Source organism: Drosophila bipectinata, chromosome 3R, assembly GCF_030179905.1.
Source record: "Drosophila bipectinata strain 14024-0381.07 chromosome 3R, DbipHiC1v2, whole genome shotgun sequence".
NCBI classification, from domain to species: domain Eukaryota; kingdom Metazoa; phylum Arthropoda; class Insecta; order Diptera; family Drosophilidae; genus Drosophila; species Drosophila bipectinata.
The window spans coordinates 12241413-12266272 of NC_091739.1; the positions used below are offsets into that span (position 1 = coordinate 12241413).

A 24860-nucleotide genomic window follows, 5' to 3' on the forward strand; every position below is an offset into this window, starting at 1 on the left:
TGGCATATGAGAGGGTGTGAATTGCTGGTCGAAAGCAACTTAGTTACAAGTGAATTTTATTAAAACATCACAACATTACAAAATAAAACAATTTTCTCATAACTGTATTGAAACACAATACAGTATTGTATTCTCCGTTGTTCTGCATCAAAATATGAGGACAAAATATTTTTTAGATTTTTTGTCAAATTTTCTGGGTGCTTCCCTTCAAAATTCCGAAAAATGCATGGAGGGACACTGTGGGCCACAGAGAAGCCCATATCTTTGCCAATTTTCATCGGATTCTTCATCGGAATACCTCAAACGAATCTTTTTACCTCAATACCTCAAACGAATTCTACGATTATTCGATCCGAAGCTTCTAACTTTCCTTGGTAACTGCAATTTAGCCACAATCAATTATACTTTATGATTTAATTTCAATTGCGTGAACTCCTGCCAGCGAATGGCAACCTCAAACCAAAACCCATTTCAGTGCACTCACAATGAAATTTATATAATTCTGAAAATTAAAACAATACGCCACATAAATGCTCACGGAGGCGAACTTCCCAGCTGCGATGCCATTGTCCTGCATCCTGCGGCGGCCCGACCTCAGAGACCGACCTCTCCAGCCATTCCAGCCGTCTATTCAAATGTAAATTTTTCATGAGCAATGAAATGCGTTCAAATTTCAGTTGGATATACTTTTTTTTTTGTATTTGGTCCTGGCTTTGTTTTGAGAGGCGTTTCCACAAAACGAATTGCCTGCCATATCCTTCCGCGTATTAATTTTTTAACCGCATCACAGCGAAACGAAAAAAAAGGACGAAAATAAAATGTGAAGAGTCAGCAGAAAATCTGAGGCAATCATACAGCCAGGACTCGATGGGATTGGGTGAAATGGATTGGGATGAGCCGGCTGGGTGGCTGTGTGGCTGGGGAGGACAAACAATTGGCGGCCTGTTGCCAGAGAAATGTCGAGCCGTTTGTAATTGTCGGCGCGACCATCAACGCGTCTGAATCGCTTTTAATAATTATTAAAATTATTCTTGTTGAAATGATTATGGCGCTTGTAAGTGGCATGCCACTTCCCTCTCGGCCAATGTGCCTCCGTTTCCCAAACGATTATGCGCAGCATAAATCTTATTTTTTGGGGTTTTCACAGTCAATGTGGCTGTCCCCGAGCTGGGTATTATATTTTGTGGCCCAAGCATGTTCTTCGTCCTTTAAATAGATGTGAGCAAGAATATAGTTTTTATTTATAGATTGATTGGCTAGGTTTAAATTGGATGATGTATAGGGGACTTGGTAATTTATTACAGAAAGGATTGTCTTTTCTTTCAAAAAAAGACTAGAGTTCATTCAGAATTCACATAATTTTTCTTAATAGAATTCTTTCCTTTAAAGCCCTAACTCTCGGAGTAAAGACATCCTAAAACCTAAAACCCAATGGTAGAACCAACACGCATTTCACCAATGTCCCGATTTCGTGTCACGTTCCATAGCAGCAGTGGCAAGTGGCAGTTGGCAGGATAGGGCCGTCGGCAGGCGGCAGGATCTGTGGCATGGCTGTCACACACATCCTGGCACAGCTTGCGGTTGGCGCGTGTTCTGCTGCTGCAACTAAGCCCCCGATTTTCCCCAATTTCCAAATTCCCCTCGGCTAATGGCATTCGCGCATCGGAAAACTTGCATTCAAGCGTTTTGTCTTCCAAATTAATTTGGTGTCCAGCAGTTCGGTGCAGTCCTTTTATTGGTAGGACAGTTGGTACGCTTTGGTATAGTCCTGGCCCTGGCTCTGGCCAGGACATGATTATGTTGAACATTTCAGCAAACATTTCAAAGCCGAGTCCGGCTTTCAATGCACTAAAAAAAATATATTAGTTTGATACTGGTAGAGAGTAAAAGTTGTTGAAATATTTAAAAAATCTAAGAATATTTTATTTTGATTTTTATAGTGTTAATTCTTAGCTAGAATGATTTTTTTTAGTGCATCTACAACTCTGTTGCTTCGTTTCAATTAAAATTGGAGCAAACAACGCGAATTCCAGAGGAACAGCGAATGGAAATCGGAGAATGGATGTCCTCCATCGTCGCTGGCTGCACTTAATGCATAAATTCTCTGCAGGACATTGTCCTGGCCATGATAAATTTTGATTATTTTGCATTGACTGCAGAATCTGGCTGTTGTAATTGATGCTGTACTAGATTGTTGATTATCCTTCTGTATTTCATGTTTTAGGCTAATTTTGAAGGACATTTTTTATTGAAAAAAATATATTTAAGCCTAGTAAGTCTTTTTAAATCAGCTCATATAAATCTTAGCTCTTTTTTTTTATTAAAAAACAATAAATAAATAGAAACCGTCTAACCAGACTTGTGCCATTTGGCAGCTGTGGCTGTCAAAATAAGAGCCAAACGCTGTTCGTTTTAAATTGTTTAAACATTACGATGCATTTGGGAATACTAGTCGGTAGTCGGGTAGTCGGTGCTGGGATGAAGTTTTTCATTTTGAGGCCAAAATGGAAAAGGAAAGCAAAGGCGTCGAAAGAACGAGAGTGGGCCACGACAAAGGCAAAAACGGGCCAAACATCCAATTATTTTTCGATTAGTTTCGCTATCATTTCTCAGCACCAACAATAACAAAAAAAAATACATATATACGTACGTATATATATGGCGTATCTGAAACCGAAAACGAACCCAAAAATATATATATTCCGACGAAGGAAAACTCACCCTCACAGTTCAGGGATCGAGAGGGGATGGCTGCGAGGCACATTTGGTGGAACGGCTGGCAAAGCCGAATATAAATAAATAAAACATACAAAATGGAAATAAATCTAACTGAAAAGCCATAAAGCATTTTCAGCATTCGCAATTTAATATGTTCGAGGGTATTTTTCTCGCACGTAGCGAAGATGAACACCACCACCCACCGGAAAGTCACCCTGGCAAGGCACCACCACCATCGGCAAGGGCACCACCATCAGCAACTTGGCTGCAAGATGGTGCCTGAAGGAAGAACAGACAGAAGGACATTCGGACAGATGGAAGGACAGCCCAGGGAAGAGCTGAGACGTTGGAAAGAAAAGGAAAATATTCTACTTTGGTAATGGTGGAGGATGGGGGCCCGAGTTGAAGTCCCAGCTAAGTGTGATATATTTCCCAAGATTATATAAAATGTTTTATTTGTTCTTGTTGCTACTGTTGTTCCCCACTCAGTGGCAGCCCCACCATCCCCCTATTTTCGTTTATTTTTATTTTTTTCTGTTTCTTGTTTCTCATCTTTGGAAAGCAAATTGCGTGAGCCAGGACGGCGAGTGAAAAGTGCGAAAAAAAAGGATATTAGGTGTATATATCCGAGTCCTTACAGCAACCCCTTGGCTTTGTGCCGCAACGAGCGAATGAATTATCTGTGGGTCTCATCTAAATTCTGTCAAGGATCCTGATCCTGCTTTCTAGTCTTGTTTCTAGTTTGGTTTCAAATTGTAGAACTTTTGGCAATTGAAGTGTTATGTCCTAAATTTAATTTAATTTAATATGAATTATCTAAATTAAAACTAATATTTCAAATATCTTTATAATTATCTTTGAAATATTTATCCCTCTACCACTGTGCATCCTGCCCGAGCAGGTCAGCTTGGTCCAGGGTTAGGCCTCTTGCTCCACACTCCTTAAGGACACTAAGATAAATCCCAAGTTGGAGCACCAGATGTGTCCAAGTGGCATTTTTAAGTGGCCAGGACTCATCAAGCTCCCATCCATCCTTTCTTTTTTTCTCAGAAAATTAGCGGGCATCCTTAATGTTAACGTTTTCAGTTTGACGCCGCAACGGATACTGGATTCATGGCTGGTGATGATGTTGCCAATGGCAGAAAATAACAACCATTTTTCCTACTTTATGCCAACTTAAGTGGGTGACAGCTGAGCGGGCGAGTGGGTGAGTGGGTGAGTGGGTGGAATGGGGGGCTGCTGCCTCGGTGCCGTGCGAGGGTCTGAAGATGAATGTGCCGCAGCTCTATAAATATGTATGGGATGCTATATATTAAAACCGACTCGACTCCGTCTTCGTCCCCCTCGCTCCTTGATCTTCCCTCGTCCTTTTCCCCCCCTCTCCGCCATCCCCATCGCTTTCCTTTTCCAACTCGACTCGCACAGAGCAAAAACTAATTTCGAAAAATGCCAAAAGAAAACGCAGCAGAATGAGAATAAAAGAAAAACAACAACAGCTCCTGTGTCAGGGGCGAGAAGAGAGGGGTGGACAGAAACAAGAAAAGGACATTTGTGCTGCCTCGGCTACTTTCCAGGACCCGGGGAGGATTGTGTGGCGAGAAGTGGGGGCTTTGCCGAGGAAGGAATGCGGTGGAGCTCCCGGGCACCGAACCGGACTGACAGCCCGGCCGGGCCCGGCTCCGTGTCCGTCGTCGGATCCGTGCCCGTATCCGTGTCCGGATCGCAAGCTGCTGCCTTCGTTCTAGTCTTCCTTATTTTACACTGTTAAAAAATAAGGTTATTCTTATTTAAATTATAATTATTTTCTTGAATTTTCTAATGAAAACTGAGTGGTAGAGGTCCTAAATATTAATTCGAACTTTGTCTTATAGATTCAAGACCTAAGAATTAAAAGGATTATCTTTATAATACATTTTCTTTCTCAGTGCATCATTCTATCCTCCGCTGCCTCGCTGTCTGTGGGTACACCAGGGTAATATAACACAACAAAATGCAATAAAGCATTTTGTGGCAACTTGAAGATGCGAGCAGCAGATGCTGATTAAAGGTGTGCGGTTCGGGAAAAGAGGAAACCAGGAGGCTGTGGGGATGGTGGGTGTTGGTTTTCCTTTGAATACAGACACACCCATACCAACACCCACACCCACCCACGCACACTCATACATACACACCACCTACACAGACAAGTAGAGAAAACTCATTTGCCGCTTCTACTTGAGTTGTGGCCAGGACGAACCGGAGGGGCGAAAAGGAAACTCCTCCTGCCACCCATCAGCCGCCTTGGGGGCGGGTTTTTGCTCATTTAAATTGCGTGTGCATTTGCCGGGCACTTCACACTTGAATACGAAAGCAGATAAAGTAATGCCGGGAGCAACGAATGGAAGTAATTGGGTGCTGCCCATAATGAATGTACTTAGAGGAGCTCTTCTCCGGTCCTCAATCCGTTTCTAGACTATTGCATTATTGGCAACGGGTCTATGGGTTGGTCTATGGGAAGTTCATTACGGGACATACGGTTAATGGATACTGTCGCACCATAAAAGTGATTACAAGAGGTGATGTTAGACTGGATATTCAACAAGCCTCAAATATTTTCAGTTATAAAATTCGAATAAAACTTATAGCAGTAATTTTATCAAAAAATAATATTATTTTTAATATCTTTTCGGAAAACCACTAGACGTCAGTTTGGAGGAACTAATTGGTATGTAGGACCTCACCTTTGATTGGAGGTGCAATAAAAAGAATGAAAAATCGTGTTTTGTGCCTCTGGCTGCCATATAAAATACAGGTTGCCATATAATAAGAGACCCCGAAGCGAAAGCGATGCAGATCGTGCTGCGAATAGCCGATTCGATGGGATCACACGACAACCAGCGACAAGTGTGCAAATTGTTGCATTTGCATTTGCAGTTGCCCCAAACAATCGTCGTTTTTATAGCCCGCTGCAGCTCTTGGCTAATCAAACCCGTTGTCCTCACAGCCGGCGACCGAAATAGGTACGCCTGTCCCTTGGCTTCCATGTGGGGACTATGTCTCCTCCAGTTAATGACAGTTTCGACAGTTTTGGATTTGATTGCATGGAGCAGCAGATGGATGGAGAGACGGCTGGTGGACTTGCAAGGGGGCTGGCATTGTAATGTGGTTGTTGACACTAATTATAACTGGAATTGGTGGGGTCTAAGCCAATTGGCTTGGCTTCCAATTCCAGAGGCGGAGCAACGATGGGGTTTGTGGAAAGAGTGGTTATTACTTGAAACCAGTTTATATTTAGGAATCAGTAGGATTAGATAGGCCATGAGAGGAAAACTCCTCGGTTTAATTAGTTGACTCTAAAATGTATTTCCTATCTTTATTTCTTTGAAACCCCCTTTAAGGCCACTCCTCTGCCCACCTCCCATTGGTCTGCCAGCATTTCCACCTGCAACTCGGTCAGTTTTTCATTATTTTCATGCTGCATTTAGCTCACGTTTTAATTAAGTCGTTGTCGTCGTCGTCGTCGATGTTGAGTGGAGTCGCCCAGCGACGACGGCGGGTTCCGTTTCAACTGCAACCGAGACGACACATGCAGCAAAATGCAGCAACTATACGGCAACTGCAACATGGAAGCAAAAAGGCGGAATAGTAGAAACTGCAACAGCAGCAGCAGAAGCTAAAAGTCATTGCAGTCCGGAGCTCGGCACTTGCATGTAAATCTGCTCATCATTGTTGATGGCATATTACTCCTGCACCACCCAACCACCACCCAACCCAGCCACCCTTCCGCCCTCCCAGCAATCCACACCCAAGCTATCCATCTGAAATGAATGCGATTTGCAGTCGGGACATCTCCGAGTTGCAGTCTTTGTTGACTTTTTATGGATTTTCAGTGGAGGCATGGGAGGGACGGTGTTTGGTCAGTGTTAACACGTTTTGCTTTTGGTTTTGTCCAGCCCGTTTTTGTTAGCTGCCAAATTGCACAAATGCTTTGGAATTTTTATCGTCCCTCTAGCTTTTCTGCGCACTCGTCTAATACACAAAGAAAACACAGTGATAGAGCCAGAACCAGTCTAGACTCTAGACTAGACCTACCGCACTCCCAGCTAGCTTTGATCTTCTAGCTGAATTATAATTTATAAATAAAGATCTCATCACCGGGCGGAATAGAGGCGTTCCGCATTCGTCAGCCAATTACTGTGCGACGTGGCCTGCCTCACTTCAAATGCTCATTTCGGGAATTCAAGTTAGTCAAGTATGTATTCAAAAAATGTATTTTTGTACCTGTATACCTCCTGGCACGTTCTGGCCGTTTCCTTCAATGAAAATGTGCACTCGAATATGACATAACTCGTGGGGCTTGGCAATAAATACAACGTAGATTATATAATTTTGTAGAATTTTTAAATACAATAATCACAAAATAAATTTTATAACTTCATAAAAAATTGTTTTTTTATTTCCTGAATTCTATTGCATGATGCATTTAAATCACCAAGTTCCCCAAACTTTCAGGGGATAAATGAAGGGTATATCCAATTTGTAGCTGCACTTGAATGGCCCAAATCGAAGGAACACAAACCCTGTAGTGCTTTCGGCTAATTGAGGTATTCCAAATCAGAGAAACCCTCGAGGAGGGATGGACAAAATCAAAGTGGCAATCAGTTACAACTGCAGATTGACATCTGGCCGATTTGCATCTGGTAAGGAAGATAAAGAAAAAATGTCGGGAAAGGGCAAATCCACTTGGAGAGCTGACATATTCCCGGTTGGCTCTTCAGGCAAATGCCATAAGCGATTAGGTTTTGTTGATCCCCCGGGAAGACGGGCACAAACTTTTCGTATATCTTGGCCACTTGTTCGAGGGTGTTTTCCTATCTCCATGTTTTCCGTGTGTGGGTTGGAAATTGAGTGAAACCGATTTCCCTCAGGATTCCGCCACCACCAACCATCAGCACCACACCCTCCACACTGTAGCACTCCATGTTTGTTTGGCCTTATCTTACCTCAAAACTCATCGAGTCGGATACGGATTCGGAATCGGAGTCGTAGCCGGAATCAAAATCAGGCAACCGAAAACGGGAACCGACCCGGAGGACCCACCCACAATCGTTGGAACGGAGAAAATGCGGTTTCGGTTACGGTTTTTCTCTGTTCCCAGTCCGCCCCACCAGGCCCCCCGAAAAATCCAGCACAAAACTTGTTTTCCTCGCTTTTCCTTGTTTTTTTTTTATGGAAATGAAAAGAAAACTTTTCGTAGGCATTTTGTTTATTTGAGTTTCTGTCTATTTTGTGTGTGTTTTTGTTAGCGGGTGTGGGTGGATGGGATGGGAGGTACTGGCAGGAAGAAGGATACAAGTTCCGGCGGCTGCCCAAGCTGTTCCTCCTCGTCGGCCTCGTCTCCGGCTTAAGCTGCTTGTTGTTGTTTATTTTATCATTATCATTGGCAATTTCTTTTAAGTGGTGCCAATCTTTTTTCACTTGTCCTGCCCCCCAGCTCGTTGGGGATTACTCGAGGCCAGGCCCTGTCTGTGAGTCTCTGTTTGTGTGTGCCAATTTATTGTAGTAATTTTATTCAATCGACAAATCGGAAGTGATTTTGAATTCATTATAGTGTGTCTATGTGGGTGTTCTCGAGCTTGGGTTGGTCATTCGTAGTCGGCCCTTGAAGTGCGAGTCTTTAAATGATTTCCTTATTTCTACTGGACAATGGACTATGAAGTCAAGGTTCCTGTGAAGGATATCCTGATTGCATTTAGAAGGAATAAAAGAAAAGAATATGATGTTTAGTCCTCCCAAGCAATGCTAGAAGCTAAAACGCAAAGTCAGCACCCCGGAATAAGCGCATTGACCTCATAAATTACCCACACACTTACACTCAAGCCCACTCATGGATACGTAGGGCCAGTGCAGTTGGTTAAGTTGCAATGGCAATTTCGTTGGTGGCATTTCCCAGACACTTGCACTTGCACTTTCTCCTCCATGTCGCGCCACACCACTCCACGACGCTGCCACTGCCGCCCGCCTTAATGGACAATTAACCTTGATTCCTGGGACGGCGTTCTCCGTTCGGTTTGCGTTCGCCGTGACCTTGCACCACTAAATTCGGGGCCAAAACACCCTGCCAAGGACGCCTGGCATCGCTGCAACAATTATTCCATTTTATTGGTGCCAACTGCAGAGCATTGCTTATGCCTTTGCCTGATGCATTATTACGTGCACACGTCGGCATTCGGGTTAATTAGCCCTCCAGCCAGCCTCTGACTTTTCCACCACCACCACCTGATGATTTTTGGTCTCGAAATTTGAAACGCTGCGAGGGCAGTGCTCAACCTTCTGCATTGAGTTTCCCCGATCCATTGTTTCAGGTGTGGTCATAATGGATCGCTCACTTTCGCTTTTCAGGGCCGTCGGTCGTCGGTCATCTGACCCCATCAAGGCTGCTCTGCTGTCACAACACAATGGCCGAATACAAATCAAAGAACTAAATAAATCAAAAAATAAAAATGAAAGTGAAAATCAGACGGTAATGTTCTACATTCAGTTCAAGAAAAATGCTCAAAATATTTATTTTATAGACCTTTGTTAGAGGTTTTCTATTAAGACCCAGTTCTTTTAATTAAATTCTATCTTCCAACTTCAAAATACCTTGAAAAAACTCATCTCTTTTCTTGTTATTTTATTAATTCACATGCTCGCATTAATTTTAATCTATCTCACTTCTAATTGGACAATTTACCGTTAATGGTTCTGGCCAAAAAGAAAACAAGGTTTGGCACCAAAAGCCAAGTCTTAGAACTTATCACAATGGCGGTGATAAATGGATCGCCATAATGAAAAGTGTAATGATGGGCATTTATCAAAAATCGTTTGTTCTCCTCTAGATGTTCTCGCATATGTATCTTGTATCTGTGTATCTGAGTATCCGAGTATCTTTGTATCTTCGTATCTGCAGCGCGGCACAATAAAAGTATGTGCATACGGTGTGTGCGAGTATTTGATAATTTTGTGCTGTATCTTGGCCATGAACATGAATCTCTTTTTTCAACAGCAACAAAAAAGCGACCAAACGAGGCGAAAAAAAAGTCAAGCCATGTCTCGGGTCTGGTTCTCCAGAGGTGAGAGGTGGGGTAGGTGACCGAGGGGGATCATCTTCAAGTTGGCCATAAATCTCTGTGAATATTGGACTTTTAGGCGATATCAATGAAATTGTATCTCTTTATCCGCATTATTATAATATACGGATACGACTGCCCTCCACTGCCTCACCTTACTCTCCTCCTTGAGTTCTATTCCTTGTCAGATACTTCACGACATTATGAGGTATTATTTATATTTTGCGGCATTCTCTGGCTTGTAGATATTTCATTAAGCTTTGGACGCGGCCTGGAAAATTTGCAGTTTTTTGTGTGTGTTTTCGGTGTTTTATTTCCAAAGCTGCTCTTCGCCTTGGGACAAAAGAATTTCACGTGCGGGTGGCACAAGATAGATTGTCTTGACTTTCAAATTTATGTGCGAAATATCTTTGATACTAGCCCGAGTTCCAAGGGCCTCGCTGAGACAAGTCCTTCTTCGAGGATGTCCCAACATCCACGCTATACAAAAATTCCATTAGGTCGTATGCTCGGGGGTTGAATACGGCCCCGCCCACTGACCCACTCGCCCACTCATTGTCAGTGGTTGCGGCTGCAAGAAAAACAACAACAATTGACGACACCCAGAATCACAAATCATATAGATAAGAGCACACAAAGGAATTTATTTCTATTTTGGCATTTTTTTCTGCCGCTTATTTTGCTTAGCATTTTTTTTCGGTTCTTTTTCTTTTCTTAAGTTTTTTGATACTCTTTGTAAAGAATTATTATGTTAAGGAATTGGGTTAGTAGAGCTTTTTGAAGTTTGAATATTTTGTAATCTTTTTAGGCCCTAAGACTCAGTCATTTCATTTAAAAATATTCATTTTGTTTATTTTTTATAGAATAAAGATGTTGCTTTAAGAGTTTTAAGCTATGAATAGCATAATTAATATATTTCTTACACAATAAATACCATTAAATAATTATTATTTACTCCACTAATTCTTAAAAGCCCCTCTCTAAATAATCATAAAAAAGTTGTTCTTTGGAATAATATTCCCACAGCAACTACTTATATATTTTCTTCACCTTAATTTTAATATTATTAGTTAACTATTCTTTAAGGGTATCTAACCTTCGTTTATATCATCCTTGCTGATGTATCCTCCTCCATCGATATTTTCGGCTATTTTCACCCCAAAGTTATTGCGTTTTAGATTCTTATTTTGGTCCGCTCGGCAGCCTGTGTCCCAGCCTTGTATTTGTGCTGCTTTCAGCTTCTGGAATCGCCTAGGGCTTGCCAACCACGCCTGCCAGAAAGCAGGCCTCAAAGGAGCCCGAGCCGGGGGATGAGGCGAGAGGGGCTGTGGGTGTGGGTGTTTTTGGGGGTTGGGTCGAGGGAGACGCACGCACCGGAAGCGCCGATAGCGCCATGTGTCGAGTGCGTGCGTGCGAGGTCCCAGAAAAATAGGAAAAGAAACACAAAAAATAATAAGGGAAAGGGAGAAAGTGTGGGTGAGCCTGGTGTGGTTGTGTGCGTGAATGTTAGTGGCGCCGCTGGGTGTTGCCACATCGTATTTCACCACCCCCAACACAGCCAACCCAGTCAACACAACCAAGGGCACCTCCCACTGCCCACCGCCCACAGCCCTGCCCTGCCCCGCCGGTGGCCCCAACTTTGTAGGCGTTCCGCCTTCTTTCATTTTAATGGCGCACACGCATTTGCTTTCGATCCCATAGATACATAAATATCCGTATCCGTATCTGCATGGCCAGCCAGCACCACCGTACAAGTATCTGTGAGTCGTATTTTATTTTCGCTCTCCGTTTCGCTTACGGGTCTTTAGTATTTTTCATAATCATATCATTAGATGCCTCCGAAATGGGTTTAGTTGCTGGGGTCGCTGGATTTATTTGCTGATAACTAGCTAAATAAATATAAATAGTGGCCATTAAGCGGCGGAGCTTAAATCGATAATCCCCTGCGTCCATGGAAATCAATCAGCCAACCTCAAGGATGTGTGGCATGTGGGCGCGAGTCCTCAATTAACATTCAAGTGTCAAGGATCCAGGAATACCCATAGAACCCCCAGTGTTTATCAACAATTTCTGTTGGCATTAGCCTGAGCCGGAGACAAATTATGATAAACGACCATTAAAATGCTGTCATATGTACACATGTCCCACTGCCTCCTGATTCTGGTGGTTGTCTACTCCGCGACTTCTGTGCAACCATTGGAGCTCAGTGGTCAGGGGGGAATGGTGGATTATTTATTGACTCACCTGATCGACTTGACTGATTATCCGCTTGCATGCCAACTAACGGAAAATGCCCTCAAAATGCTAATTCTACAAACTTAAATAATGGCATTGAAAATGTGCAATGGAGAACCAGTTTCGCAGCTTTTAGATTTATCGCTTCTGCTTAATTCTAGCGATCAGTTCAGATATTAATCCGTTTTAAGTGAGAAAAGTAAGATATTCTAATAGAAACACGTATAGGACAGTTGAATAATTTCAGTGACATTTGTATGCCGATTATATCTATATGATCCGTCGTAGACACTTTATATTAAAATCCAAATCATACAAATGTTTTCATTTCGATCTGTATAGCCTTTTTAGAAAGTTCATTAAATTCCAAATGAAAGTATCATTGGTTCTATACATCACACAGAAACACAAATAAACTCCGAACTAAAATAAGGATATTATTCCCAAGAAGCGTATTTCTTAAATTGCCAATATGAGTGGGTTTGTCTCTTTCTCTAGGACTAGCTCCTCCATGCCGTCCGTCGATCGCAAGACCGAAATGGCCGAAAAGAGAAAAACTATGGAGCTTATTAGAAAGTCCAAGGGAATGCGCTCTGTTAATGCATCCATCTTTGTAAGATACAGCGCCACGGAAACGAGATACTCGTTAAGTCGAATGTACCAGCGCCACAAGGATGATGTTAAGTACATCGATCCAGATTACAACGAAAAAGATATAGATCTGGGTCTTGAAAGCTATGTACCCGTATATCAAAAGGTGTTCGATGACGAAAAGGAGACAGTCCTTGAGCCCAATTTTAAACGTCACAAAATTCCATTGTAAGAATCTGCATAATCGGATAGCCATTTATTGATTTTGTTTTGCTTCCAGACAGGTACGATGTGTGGAGATGTATCATAGTACCCGTGGGGAGTACCGAAACCAGTCAAAAAAGGAAATTCGCCTTCTCATCGATAATCAACCGAATGCAGACTGTGCCTGGCAATTTGTTAGGTAAATATATACAAAAAAAATGCAATATAATTAGAATTTTTTTTTGTTAATAAATATATAATATGTTGCAGGACCATGGCTTATACCACCCTCTGGCCACCTTTGCATACAAGAAACGAGCTTAAGATTTTTGAAACAGAATTCTGTAAGCTAACTCCCAAGGAGCAACGCCGCTATGATAGAATAATGGCTACCAATTTCACATGATATTAACAATTTTTGACTAAATTTTGGTTCAAGAATAATCAATTATGTAATACTATTCATAATGCAATTAATACCATAAAAACATTAGAGTACAAGCAACACAAAAATAAGCTACAAGAATATGAGCTGAATAAAAATATACTTGAAAATAAAGTAAAAAAAAAAAAAACTAAAGCCTTATACTGTGCCACAGGAAACTGTGCGGGTATATTGCGACAGAGGTACTCCATGGGGTTAGGGAAGTTCCTTTTGGCAGATGGCAAAATCGAACCGACATGCGAAACAATTCAAAGTTTCACGTCGTAAATTTGGCGGGCAACTTCATCGATCACTTTTGGGGGGATTGCTATCCCTGTTGTTGTTGTTATAGTTGTTGTTGCCCAGGTTGCACAGGTTGACTTATTTGCTGGAATTGCTTGGAGTGGAGTAGGGAACCAGAAAACCGGGAAAAGGGAACCGGGAACAGGCAACAGGGCTGGGTTTTTGAAGTCTCCCATCCAGCTGAACGGCACGCGCGATGTCCCCTTCCTTGCCTTACTGGTTACCCATTAAAATTATGTTTTACGGGTATATTTAGTTTTGAATATTTTATTAAAAATCAGAGAATATATAAAGTTAATTATGATTTTTTTACAAGAACCTAATTTTAAAACAATCTGAAAATATTTGCTGATATGTGAATATTTTTCTTGATCTTTAATGTATCCTTTAGGTAGGATAATAGCTATTATTTCTTCAAGTATTTATAGTAAGGCCATGAAAAAATTAATATAATATATCTAAAAATGTTTACAAGGTATATTTTAGTCTATAAAGTATTCCAACAACGAGTACTTGTTTTTTTAGTTGTTGCTGCAGCTTGCTGGAGCGGAAACGCTGGCTTTTGGGGCGAGTTGTCTGTGGCAGCGACGGCATGTGAAAATATTTTCCAAGGTGAACGCCACACCGAGACACCAGCACACGGGGACAAAAAAGGACCAAGAACCGAGAGCCGTCGCCCGTGGGCCAGGAGACACCGGCGGGTACTCGATTCCAGCTGAGCCTGGGTCTGCGCCTGATCCTGGACCCGAATTGAATGATTTAGAGTCGCACAGTTGTCAAAGAGCAGCGATGCGTACGGGCAACATCCAGGGGACCCTTCTTTCCAAGAGGGATGGAGGAAAACTGGGGCCGCAACGCATCCCCATTGGAGTGGGTGGCGCAGGCAGGGACGGATGGTGAAGGGGAAATGGGGTGTCGGAGCGGGGGCGCCAAGTGTGCTTTTAAAACCGATTCATTCGTTTTCTTGATATTTATTGCCGGCACATAATTGAGTGTAAAATTGTTTGGGGGTCGGCAAAAGTTTAAAAATTTCTGCAAATACAAGCTCCATGACTACAAAAACATATTTATTTTTTAATCTTAAAATTCAACTATAATAACAATTACATATATGGGTATTACTTTAAGCTAAAAAGCTTGAACATTTTTAATAAGTTTTCATTAGTTTTTGTGTCTTTAGGGTAAGTGAATGAATACTTTTTTACAGGTAATAATTTTCTTTCAATCTTGAATATATCTTATATATAATATCTTGAATACAATCAAAATTGTGTTTATTTATTCCCAACACCCAAAAACTTAAATCAAAATAAAAGAAACCTTTCTCAAACAAAAGTTTCATTCAATAAAATTTCATCTCTCAATAATCGCGTTTATTACTTATAAAATCTATTAATTTCCAAGACATACAATTTTCAATACTTTTGATTTCAATTTATAAATTTGGATATTGTCAATTAAAAAAAAAACAATATACAAACCGAAAAAAAATGTTTAACTAATTAGAAAAATTAATCATTTATTTTTCCTAAAAATATATCTCAATATCTATTCGAATACTTTTTTTGTCGTATATTTATTTCGAAGATTTTGCCGCTGGCAAACGTTGCTCCAATTGGAATTCTCAGCGCGCTAGGTCGCTACCCGTGCCAAAGGAGCCAAGTGACTCTCGCTGGGAGCGCAGAGCTCTGCCTCTGCCACTGTACGCTCTGCTCTGCCAACTTCAGCAGAGCAGCCACGCAGCGTTGACTGCGCTGCCGACGACGACGACTGCGTAAATTTATGTGAGAAATCCCAATTGAAAAAAGAGCAGCGCGGCACGCTCACGACACACATTAAGCAAAATAATGGCCACATTCGTCACATTCGCCATCTCGCTCTGGAAGTATATTCGTCTCGTTTTATCATTTATCATCCATTTTATCTTCCCTTTCATTCTCACTGTCATTCCGTTTCATTCACCCTGCCATTCCATTTTATGTTGGTTTTTATTTTCAAAATTAGAGAGTTCGAAATAATGTGAGAGGAAATAGTTTTTATTTTTTAATAGTTAATTTTTTTTATTTATATTATTTTTTAAGAAATATAAATACATATTTTTTTTATGAATTTAAGTATTTTTTTTTTTTAATTTAAGTTTAAGTTGTACTATTAAGTGTATTGCTTTGTTCAGAAAAAATGTACCATCAACTTTTTGAATTTCATTAGGCCCTGAAATTTTTAGTGTAACTTTAGTAAGTTTTTAATATATATGTAAATCTTCCTTTTTATTATAAATTTGTTGGATTCATTCTTTACTACATCTAAAAAAATTTTCTTTGTTAAACATACCATTCTAAATTATCTAGTCTTTTAAAAAAAATGAAGATTTCAATTATAAATTCCTATCCTTAAAAAAAACTCAGAGTATCTAAATATTTGTAGGTTTAGGAACTCAAAAAATTCATCTGAACTATGCAGTTAATATACTATTTTGTTAAATCAAAACATTACACTACAATTCTCAACAAAAATCATAAACAAAACGTACCATTAAATCAAAAAATAATCCTAATTGCAACAAAAAAAACCGTAGCCCACATTCCCGCGTAAGGAGACTTCTGAGTACGGATACTGAAGTCCAGAGCCATGTTGCCGGCGGCGGGTGAACTTCGTGAATTTCGCATGGCAGAGCCGAGAAGAGCGGCTCAGCTACTAACTCACTCGCTCGCTCAGTCACTCAAAAGACCACGAGAGCAGAACGGTTCTTTTGGCAAATACTTTATGGGCGGCGGCGTCGCTGTTGGCGTCGCAGTCAACGCTGACGTACACGCGAAGGCAAACGCTAGCGCCAACGCCAACAGAAGCGGCAGAGCTGAGCAGCGCCAGCGCCAGCGCCAACGCCAACGTTGGATTAATAAGGAGTTCTCGCTGGGATTTTCACATGTATATGGTTGGAATTGAATGCTTTATGGTTTTAGTTTGATAGGAGTCGTAAAGAAATCAACATCGAACAAAGCACTCGAGCCGAGTACGCTGTTTTGCCCACGTGTGCGAGCCAGTGTCTGTGTGTGTGTGTCTGTCTGTGTTTGTGGGGATCCCAGAGACATAACGGTGAAAACGGTACTGAACACTATTTCGCTCGCTCTCCGCCGTCGCGGTCGCTTTTTGGCGCTTCCCCAGCCCGTAAAGATCGCACAGGCCGTAAAAATAATCATAACAATAATCGTAAAAAATTAGAACCGCAGTCGCACAGTGGCCCTCGCTCGGCGCAGACATTAAACCCAAAATAATAACAATAATAATAATCGCCATAAAAACACCAGCAAGCAAATCAAAACAAAAACACAGACCGGGGGGCGATAAACAGGAAAAAGAATTCGCGCGCGTTTATCTTTTTGAGAGTGTCTGGCAGGTGTCTGGATTTATCCCGCTACTAATTGTGCAATATCACTAAAGTGTGCTAAAAAGTTCCAATTGATCAAGCCAAATCCTACTACCTAAGTGTTTTATCTACTAATTCTTAAAAACGTGCACCTGAAAACTTGAATCTGCCGCACAACGTTTTCTAGTCCCCCGCAAAACGAGCAATATATCTACACACTAGCCGAGGAACGCAAAGGCAAAAGTTTTAACTCTTGCAGTCAAAAAAGAAAATAATCGTAGACAGCCAAAAAATAAAAAAAAAAATAAAAATAAGAAAGAAAAAGTTTTATCTCAAAGTTTCACTTCAACTGAGAAATTTCCCAAGCTCCAGGATTGAAGGATAAGCACACGTATTGGATTAAAAAGGTAAGTGCCAGAGCTTGACTTTTCAATTTCCTTAAAGATACACTTTCAAAAATGGGGGAAAAAATTGCAAAGGATGTTAGAATAACATAAGATGTATTTAGTATCTTAATAGATAAAGAAGTTTATAGATAGTATATAGTCATTATTCAAATATTATTCGGATATTTTTTCATTATTCAAATCAAATGTAGCCCTTTTTATATTAAAGATATAAATATAATAAAATTAAAATAATCTTTAAAAAAAAATATACAAAAACGTATGAATAAATATTTTATATAATACAACTATCTATCTGTTCAAATATGCTTTTTAAACTAAAGAATTTTATATTCCGTAACACATTTAAGAACTCAATAATGAATACAATTTATATTGACGATAGTAACTAATGCCGACGGCTTTTTTCTCACTTTTTAACTAAAAATAAATGTAAAATTTTAAAAGTTTATTGTTTAAACTTAAGTTTCAAAGATTTATAAAGAATATAGATTTGTTTTTCAAAGTGCACCCCAGTAAGATAGAAGTTTTTTGGCCACAATGAGATTCAACACTTCATAACTCAAAATGCATTTTTCGGATGCTGGAGCCAGGTCATCACTCATTTGTACTGCAAACTGCAAACTGTTGACAGGCTTATTAGCCATTTGCATAAATTTGCAAAAAGGGGCTAACGAGGAGGTCAGAAGAGGTTAGGGATTTGGGTAGCAGGATTCGTTGGGAGTTGAAGCTGCAAAGCTGAAAACTGAAAACTGAGCTGCAAGCTGAACCGGACTGAACTGGCCACGAGTAATGGGCGCTTTGAACTTGGAATTCGTTTTTGAATTATTGCACATATCCTGGGCAACATAGTTTCACATCCGAATGGTGGGAAAGGGCAGCCATTTCTCTCGCAAACGCACACACACACACATAGACTCAGGACACTCTCGGGTTCTCCGCATAGAAAATTTATGCGGCCATTGTTGCGGCGCATTGTCCTTGTTGTTGTTGCTGCTTTTGTAGATGTCCTAGTTGTCTGGCCTTTGCATATTTGTCGCACTCTCTGTCTGCCAGTCCATACCTCTCTCTTTCTCTTTATCCTTTTGCCATTTCACCCACTCTCATTGCACTTGCGCTCAGGATGGCAGTCAGATTTCATATTTAATTTAATAAACATTTAAAAATTGCACTTTATCTCATAACTATTCCTGTTAATAAGTCCCATAGCCAGTTATGAAGTTTATTTGCCTTTACTGGCCATGTTGTTTATGGCCATTTGCATTCTTTCCCCAGTTTCGATTTTTGTTTCGCAATCAAATACATACATATCTGGCATCAAATGAAATTATTTTCTCATAATTTATCGATTTAATCAGCTGGAAATGTTACACAGCTGACAAAATCATAAACTCCGGCTTTTTGTTTGCCGGGCAAAAACTTTTATGATTTATGGCCCAATGTCAGGCATAAAATCCTGGCCCATGCAGTGGTCAAAAATCCAGGAAAAGTTCTGAAAATATTTATAGATCTTTTTTATTTTATTAAAAATCAGTACTAAAGACTTCCTTTTAAACGGATTCTTTATCAAGTTCACACTCATGACAAAGCCACAAAAAGATTTATAAGTGGGCATAAAAATGGCGACAACTCTTTTGTAAAAACATTAATCACGACCTTAGAGATTCGGCCGAAAGCCCAAACTAAGCAACAAAAGTAAACGAAATTGCTGTTAATAAAACAAATCCAACAAAAAGCCTCAACAGAAAAAACAGCAAAACAACACAAAAGAAAACTTGTTTGGTTAGCATTTGAAATGAAAATTATATTTTAAGCCCCATTGATGGAAGGCGACATGAAACGGCTAATTAATCATATGCAAGCCACAACAAATTTAAATAAAACAAAACCCGCTCAAATAAAAACCCAAACTTCACACACATAAAACACATTTAAAATTTACCAAAAAACAAAAGGCCAGAAACGGAATTTTGGAAATGATTTTGTTTTGTTGATCGTCAAAAATGGGTTTGTCTCGGTTTGGGATAGTTGGACAAAAATCAAAATACCTTAGGGATCTGGGCTTTTGATAAGCCGGCGGAAATGAGTAACTTTGGGTATTTTGATTGCTCTTACTTTTCGGATTAAAAATTGGGCAAAAAAGTAAAGATATCCCAAATAGTATCAAGAATGGGTCTCTTATCTTATAATATTTTAGTTTTTAAACCGATTATTTTCCTGAAATTTGTATGAATATTATTCCAAGAATAGCAAAAACTGTGCCGTAGATTTCTAATTTTTTATTAGAATTAAAGTCACTACTTTTGTATGTTTCCATTTCAAAAAATTTATCCGAATTTTTTATCCAAAAAACAGTCAGTCCTCGGAAGTTTTTATTTTGTATTTTTTTTGTAGATTCGTGGCTGGAAAACGAAGCCTTGGTCAAAAAATCAGAGGAGTCAGAGTCAGAGGAGTTCAGAGTAGGGGGCCAGCGCCCAGCGCCCAGCGGGAAGCGCTTGCAGTGACATTGCGCCGAAGCGGGTGACAATGATTTATGGCAAAGAGATACCCGACAAGGAACGCAAAAAACTCAAAACTAAAAAATAAACTGCACAGAACACTTTCCCAAAAAAAAAAACGGGGCAGGACACTAAATTAAAACTCACAAAGCTAAGCTAAATAAAACAAATCTAGCAGGAAAAATCCCTGGAGCGAAACTACCTACACTCGCAAACACCTTTAAGAAATTCGCCAAGACATCCTATTTTTTTAATGCTCAGGGTGTCCTTGAAAAAGCAACAAAAACAAGAAGAACGAAAGTGAAAACCTGCTGTTCCGCCAGATAGATTTTTATGGTACTTTTCCTTTTTGTCACTTGTCATAAGGTCGTCGTCGTGTGGTGTGGTGTGGGTTTCCGAGTGAAAAATCATATGGCCATTAGGAAGTCGAAGTCACCTGGCGAAGTCAGTTATGCAATCGTCATTTTGTACGGTCATAAAAATTAATATTCGTCCTTCGCAGCGGCAATTTGGTGCGCATATCTCGGCAAACGCATCTCCATAGTCCATTATCTGGCTTTGAACTCGAGACGCTAAGCCGCTGGAGTCGGAATACTAGGCATGACTTTTGGCTTTAGCCACGTCTCGCTGTCTGCTTCCATTGTATCTGTATCTTGAACTGCGATTTGTTCGAGTGTGAGTGTGTATGTGTGTGTGCCGAAGGTTACCTGTTTTTACAGTTTCGCCCTGTCCCGGCCCTGGTCTGGCCTTCTTCTTTTTAGATTCCCAACGTTCTTTTTGCCCGGCACTCTCTCAAATTATTATTTATGAGCTCGCATTGTTGTCGTCGATCTGAAATCGATTCGTACATACATATCTACATCCATAGGTCCCATAATGCCTTCGAATGCAGTTCAAGATTTTTACTTTCAACTTGAAAACGAAATTCATAATAAATCAAATAATTTTTGTGTGCTCTGGATGCAGTTTCATGTTTGTCTTCTTGGCTGTGTGGAAATAAATCAAAGCCGATTCTGCTTAGATCTTGCTGCATTGTGCATAAGGATTTAGAGAAAAGTTGGAGCAGGTTCTTAAAAAGGAAATGTTTATAATTTGAATCATATTTGAAGGGCCTCTTGGACTGTTTTTTGATCAGGTCACCTACTAGTTTCCAATCTTGGTTACTCCCTCTACTACTTCAATTATGCCCACCGTGAGAATATGTAGTTCCCAACATGTGTGGAAAACTCCTCCATAAATCACACTCACTTCCAATATTTTCACAAACACATCACAATGGAGAAAATTTTGTGATTTATTTGTGTGAAGAAGTCAATAAGTCATAAAAAATCGAAATAAATCTTGATTTTTTCGTTTTGTCCCTCGGCTGTGTGCTGCGAGCACGGCGAGTGGTGGAAAATAGAACAAAAAAGCCGGGCGGAACATCCTCCGGCGCAAGGATGTGCTCTAGATCCATAGAGGATGTGCGCTGGCATATGTAAAAAATATTTGCATATTGCAGCTGCGGGTGGCGGCGCCGTCGGTAGTCGAAAGATGTCCAAACAAATATTAAAAATGTGTCTTTTAAGAAATGGCATACGAAAAACAAGCGAAATAGATTTACGTTCTGTTTTTACGAAAACACAATTAGAAACGCTTTTGGATTTTTTTGGGACTTTTTAAAGTATCTGCTGTTGAATCTGCATCTGCTGGCTGCGTCTTGAATTTCAAAAGTATTTTGCCGCCAACTTCGGCTCATTGTTCAGAACAGCACGAGCTGGTCAAGAAAACCCCAAGTCCGGCTAAAAAACTAAGAACTGGGGACTGCCAAACTGCGAACATTGTACAAAAAAAAAAGCTGAGCGGCAAATTCGAGTCAAACAAAAGCACACACTTGTGTGTATCTACACATATACACATAATCTATATCTATGTATCTCGTATCTAAACTAACTAGCCATGGGCAAGTCTGGCTCAGAAAAAAAACGCTGGACACTGGCAAAAACAACGACAAGAAATACATCAAATAATTCTTTTTGTTGTTTGCTGCAAGCCGCAAAAGCAAACTCGACAAACAACACGAAAATGTCGCAAAAAATAAACAGAAAAGTGAGAGAAGCCAACAACGTAGCCAAAGAAACAAAGTTGAGGCACAAAAAAAACAATGTCACACATGTCAAAGTTGTCGCAAAATGACACAAATGCGGTCCGGATTGCTCACTGACCCATACCCACACAACCCCGCACTCGGTCTTGCCACTTGGACTCCCCAGCTAAGTCCAAAACCCTAACCCAAACCCAAATCTTATTTCGACTTTGTAGCCACGTTGTCGGGCTGGCTTTTTGGCGGAATCGTGTCAGCCTCGAAAAACACGAATCAACTCACTGAAAGTCGCATCGCATCGCAAAATTTCGTGGAAATTTCACAATTAAAAGGGCACACAACAAAAAAAATGAGTTAAAATAATCAAAAAAATAAGAAAAGGAAATGAAATGAAGACCGAGTTAGGAAAGAGTTAACTGGAATACTAAGAGGCACTGTCAGATGGAGGAAATCTGGGCTAAAAAGTGTTCTGATTTTTGGATGAGATTCTGGCTAAAGAAATTGGTAAAAAAAGATTTTTAAATAATAAAAATTGTTGGAAACTTAATAGGTTTTTAAAGATGAATTGTTTATCCTTTTTTCTATTTTTTTAAATTATTTTTTACTTCTCAATTGTATTTAAATATTTTTGTATCTTTGAATTGCATTCAAATCCATAAGATACTGACAACCGCCATCCCCGCCAGAAGTAATCAGCTTCAAAAGGTGGCTGCCGCAGCCATAATCCCGTTTCCCTTCCCGCTCCCAGTGCCCACTTCCCTTCCCGCTCCCACTCCCAAGTAATCAACAGCCGGCATGGCCGACCCTCAAGGGGATGGAGAGATTTCGATGGCGGGGGATGCAAGAGAGAGATGCCCTCAGCGAAGAGCATCTGCCGAAGCGGGACAGGAATAGAGATAGCCAAGATGGTTGGAAACAACAAAAAATGATGCATTAACCTTTGGAAACTATTTCGGATAGCCGAAAACTCAACCTTTTGTGGGCGGGGGTGGGAACGGAAGAGTGTGGGAGCCAGAGTGAGGGAGAAGGAGCATACAATACCCTCACAAGTGTGCAAAAGAAAGGAGAAGAGGGCTGCAGCAGCAGCGGCAGCAACAAAAATTAAAGCCCATTAATCATTTTGACTTATTTCTTTCCTTTTTTTCTCGTCTAAAATTAATCTTGATGCCAAGCGTTGCCTGGCAACGCGTTTGCCCCGAGACCCTCACACACAGATACTCAGCCTCCTTGGTGGTGTTGGTGAAAGGAGAGAGCGAGAAAGCAAGTGTTGGTTATGACAAAGACGGCAAAACATTGTTTGGGGATTAAAAGGGCAGCGTACTTCCAAAAAACAAAAAATGTAAGATTTTAAAAATATTTTAAAACCAAAAAATTAAACTGCAGAATATTAATTAAAATTGAATAACTTATGTATGTTGAAATTTCAATAATATTTTTAATAAGTTTGATATTTGAAATTTGAGAAACATAATTTTTAGCGGTGCAAATCCGCTTAGTGTTTGTGCTTTTTCACCTCCAACCCCCCTCTCCCTCTTCTTAAAAAAAATCGCCAAAAATGCCAAAAGCAAAAATAATTTAAAACAGATTAAACCGTTACGTCTGCCATTTGCACCACACATACAAATATCCTAAAAGGGGGCCAGATCGGTAGCCCAACACATGCCCAAATATATATTTGAATTCTGACCAAATGTCTTGCGAAACCGAAATGTCCTTTGTCCTTATCATCCGTGCATATGCTGCAAATATCGCCCCAGTCTCAAGCGGTAGAAGTTGGGTGGCTAGGAGGGTGGAAGGGTGGCGGATAGTGGGTGGCAGCCCTCTGTGAGTGGCATACTTAAGGGCGCGTCGTGGTCGTCGACCGACAGAGAGACAGACAGCCCGAGGGGGAGTACTGGGACATGGAGTGAAAACAACAGGACGGGCCATAAAACCGTTTAAATCAAACGGCAGAACAAATTGGTTTCCTTCGAGTCGAAAGCTTTATGAGGTCCTCCAGCCAAGGGTCGATACTCGGTGGATGGATTTGGATGGAAGAGCTTTAAGGACTGCAAGCAGGGCAACGAAGACTCTGGAGAAATGTTAAACGAAATTGAAGTTGATTGGCCACGGGTATGAGGAAGGGAAAAATCAGGAACCAAGCCGAGATTGAGGGATTGCAAAATATTTATTGGCTTTATATATTTATTCGCGACGACAGAACGCTAAAAATGGAGTTGGAAACCAATAGAATACTACTTAAGCATACATTTTAAAGCTAAAAAATATTATAATATATTCATTTAAAAATTAAATCATTTTTAGAATAATTTAGTAATAACTTTCTTGGTATAAATACCTCTATAACAACTTAATTACGGATCTGTGGGTCTGGCCCTCTGGGCAGCGATTGATTTGCATGTAAATTGTCAAAGGAAGTGATAAACGATGTGGCCCAGACACACATACACACACTGACTGACTAACTGACTGACTGGACGGTGAGTCTATAAAGTAGGATTTCCATGAAAATCTAATAAAAATTAACCCACACACCCATACCCATAGAGAAGTGTAGCCACCCATTTGTGACATGACAGAGAAGATGACAAATTGTTTGAACAAGCTGACTGACAGCAGCAGCGGCAGCTCCCTGTGGCAAGTGCAGTGCAATTAGTCAAAGTGCCACCACAACCAACAACAACAACAAGAACTGCAACAAATAGTTAGAATTAACAGGGTCTACAATGAAAAAAAAAGACAGAAAAACCCATCACCCCACAAGGCAAGACATTTTGGCTGGAGGAAGCAGTCTGGGTGAAAATAGCGATAAAAAAAGCTATAAAAATTATGAAGAATCGCATTAGACGTTTGGCGCAGAAAAGCAATAAAAGTGTGATAAAAAATGAGTACGATGGGCCCGGGGATAGCTTAATGCCAGCACGTAGCTACACGTGCGACGT

The 24860-nt window shown here is 40.5% G+C and overlaps 1 protein-coding gene across 1 annotated transcript; it reads left to right on the forward strand.

The window, feature by feature from the left end:
* Positions 1-12368: 12368 nt before the first annotated feature.
* On the forward strand, positions 12369-13378 carry LOC108129443 (uncharacterized). The gene is made up of 3 exons (XM_017247421.3): positions 12369-12863; positions 12916-13038; positions 13110-13378. Exons 1-3 carry the CDS (start codon positions 12517-12519, stop codon positions 13243-13245), a joined length of 606 nt encoding a protein of 201 aa, XP_017102910.1. The 5' UTR covers positions 12369-12516; the 3' UTR covers positions 13246-13378.
* The last annotated feature ends 11482 nt before the right edge of the window (positions 13379-24860 follow it).

Bases quoted from the DNA above. Each gene is read 5' to 3' on its own strand.
- LOC108129443 (XM_017247421.3), top strand. From the start codon at position 12,517: ATGAGTGGGTTTGTCTCTTTCTCTAGGACTAGCTCCTCCATGCCGTCC. The intron at 12,864-12,915 runs GTAAGAATCTGC...TTTTGCTTCCAG, and splicing joins AAACGTCACAAAATTCCATT to ACAGGTACGATGTGTGGAGA. The intron at 13,039-13,109 runs GTAAATATATAC...AATATGTTGCAG, and splicing joins TGTGCCTGGCAATTTGTTAG to GACCATGGCTTATACCACCC.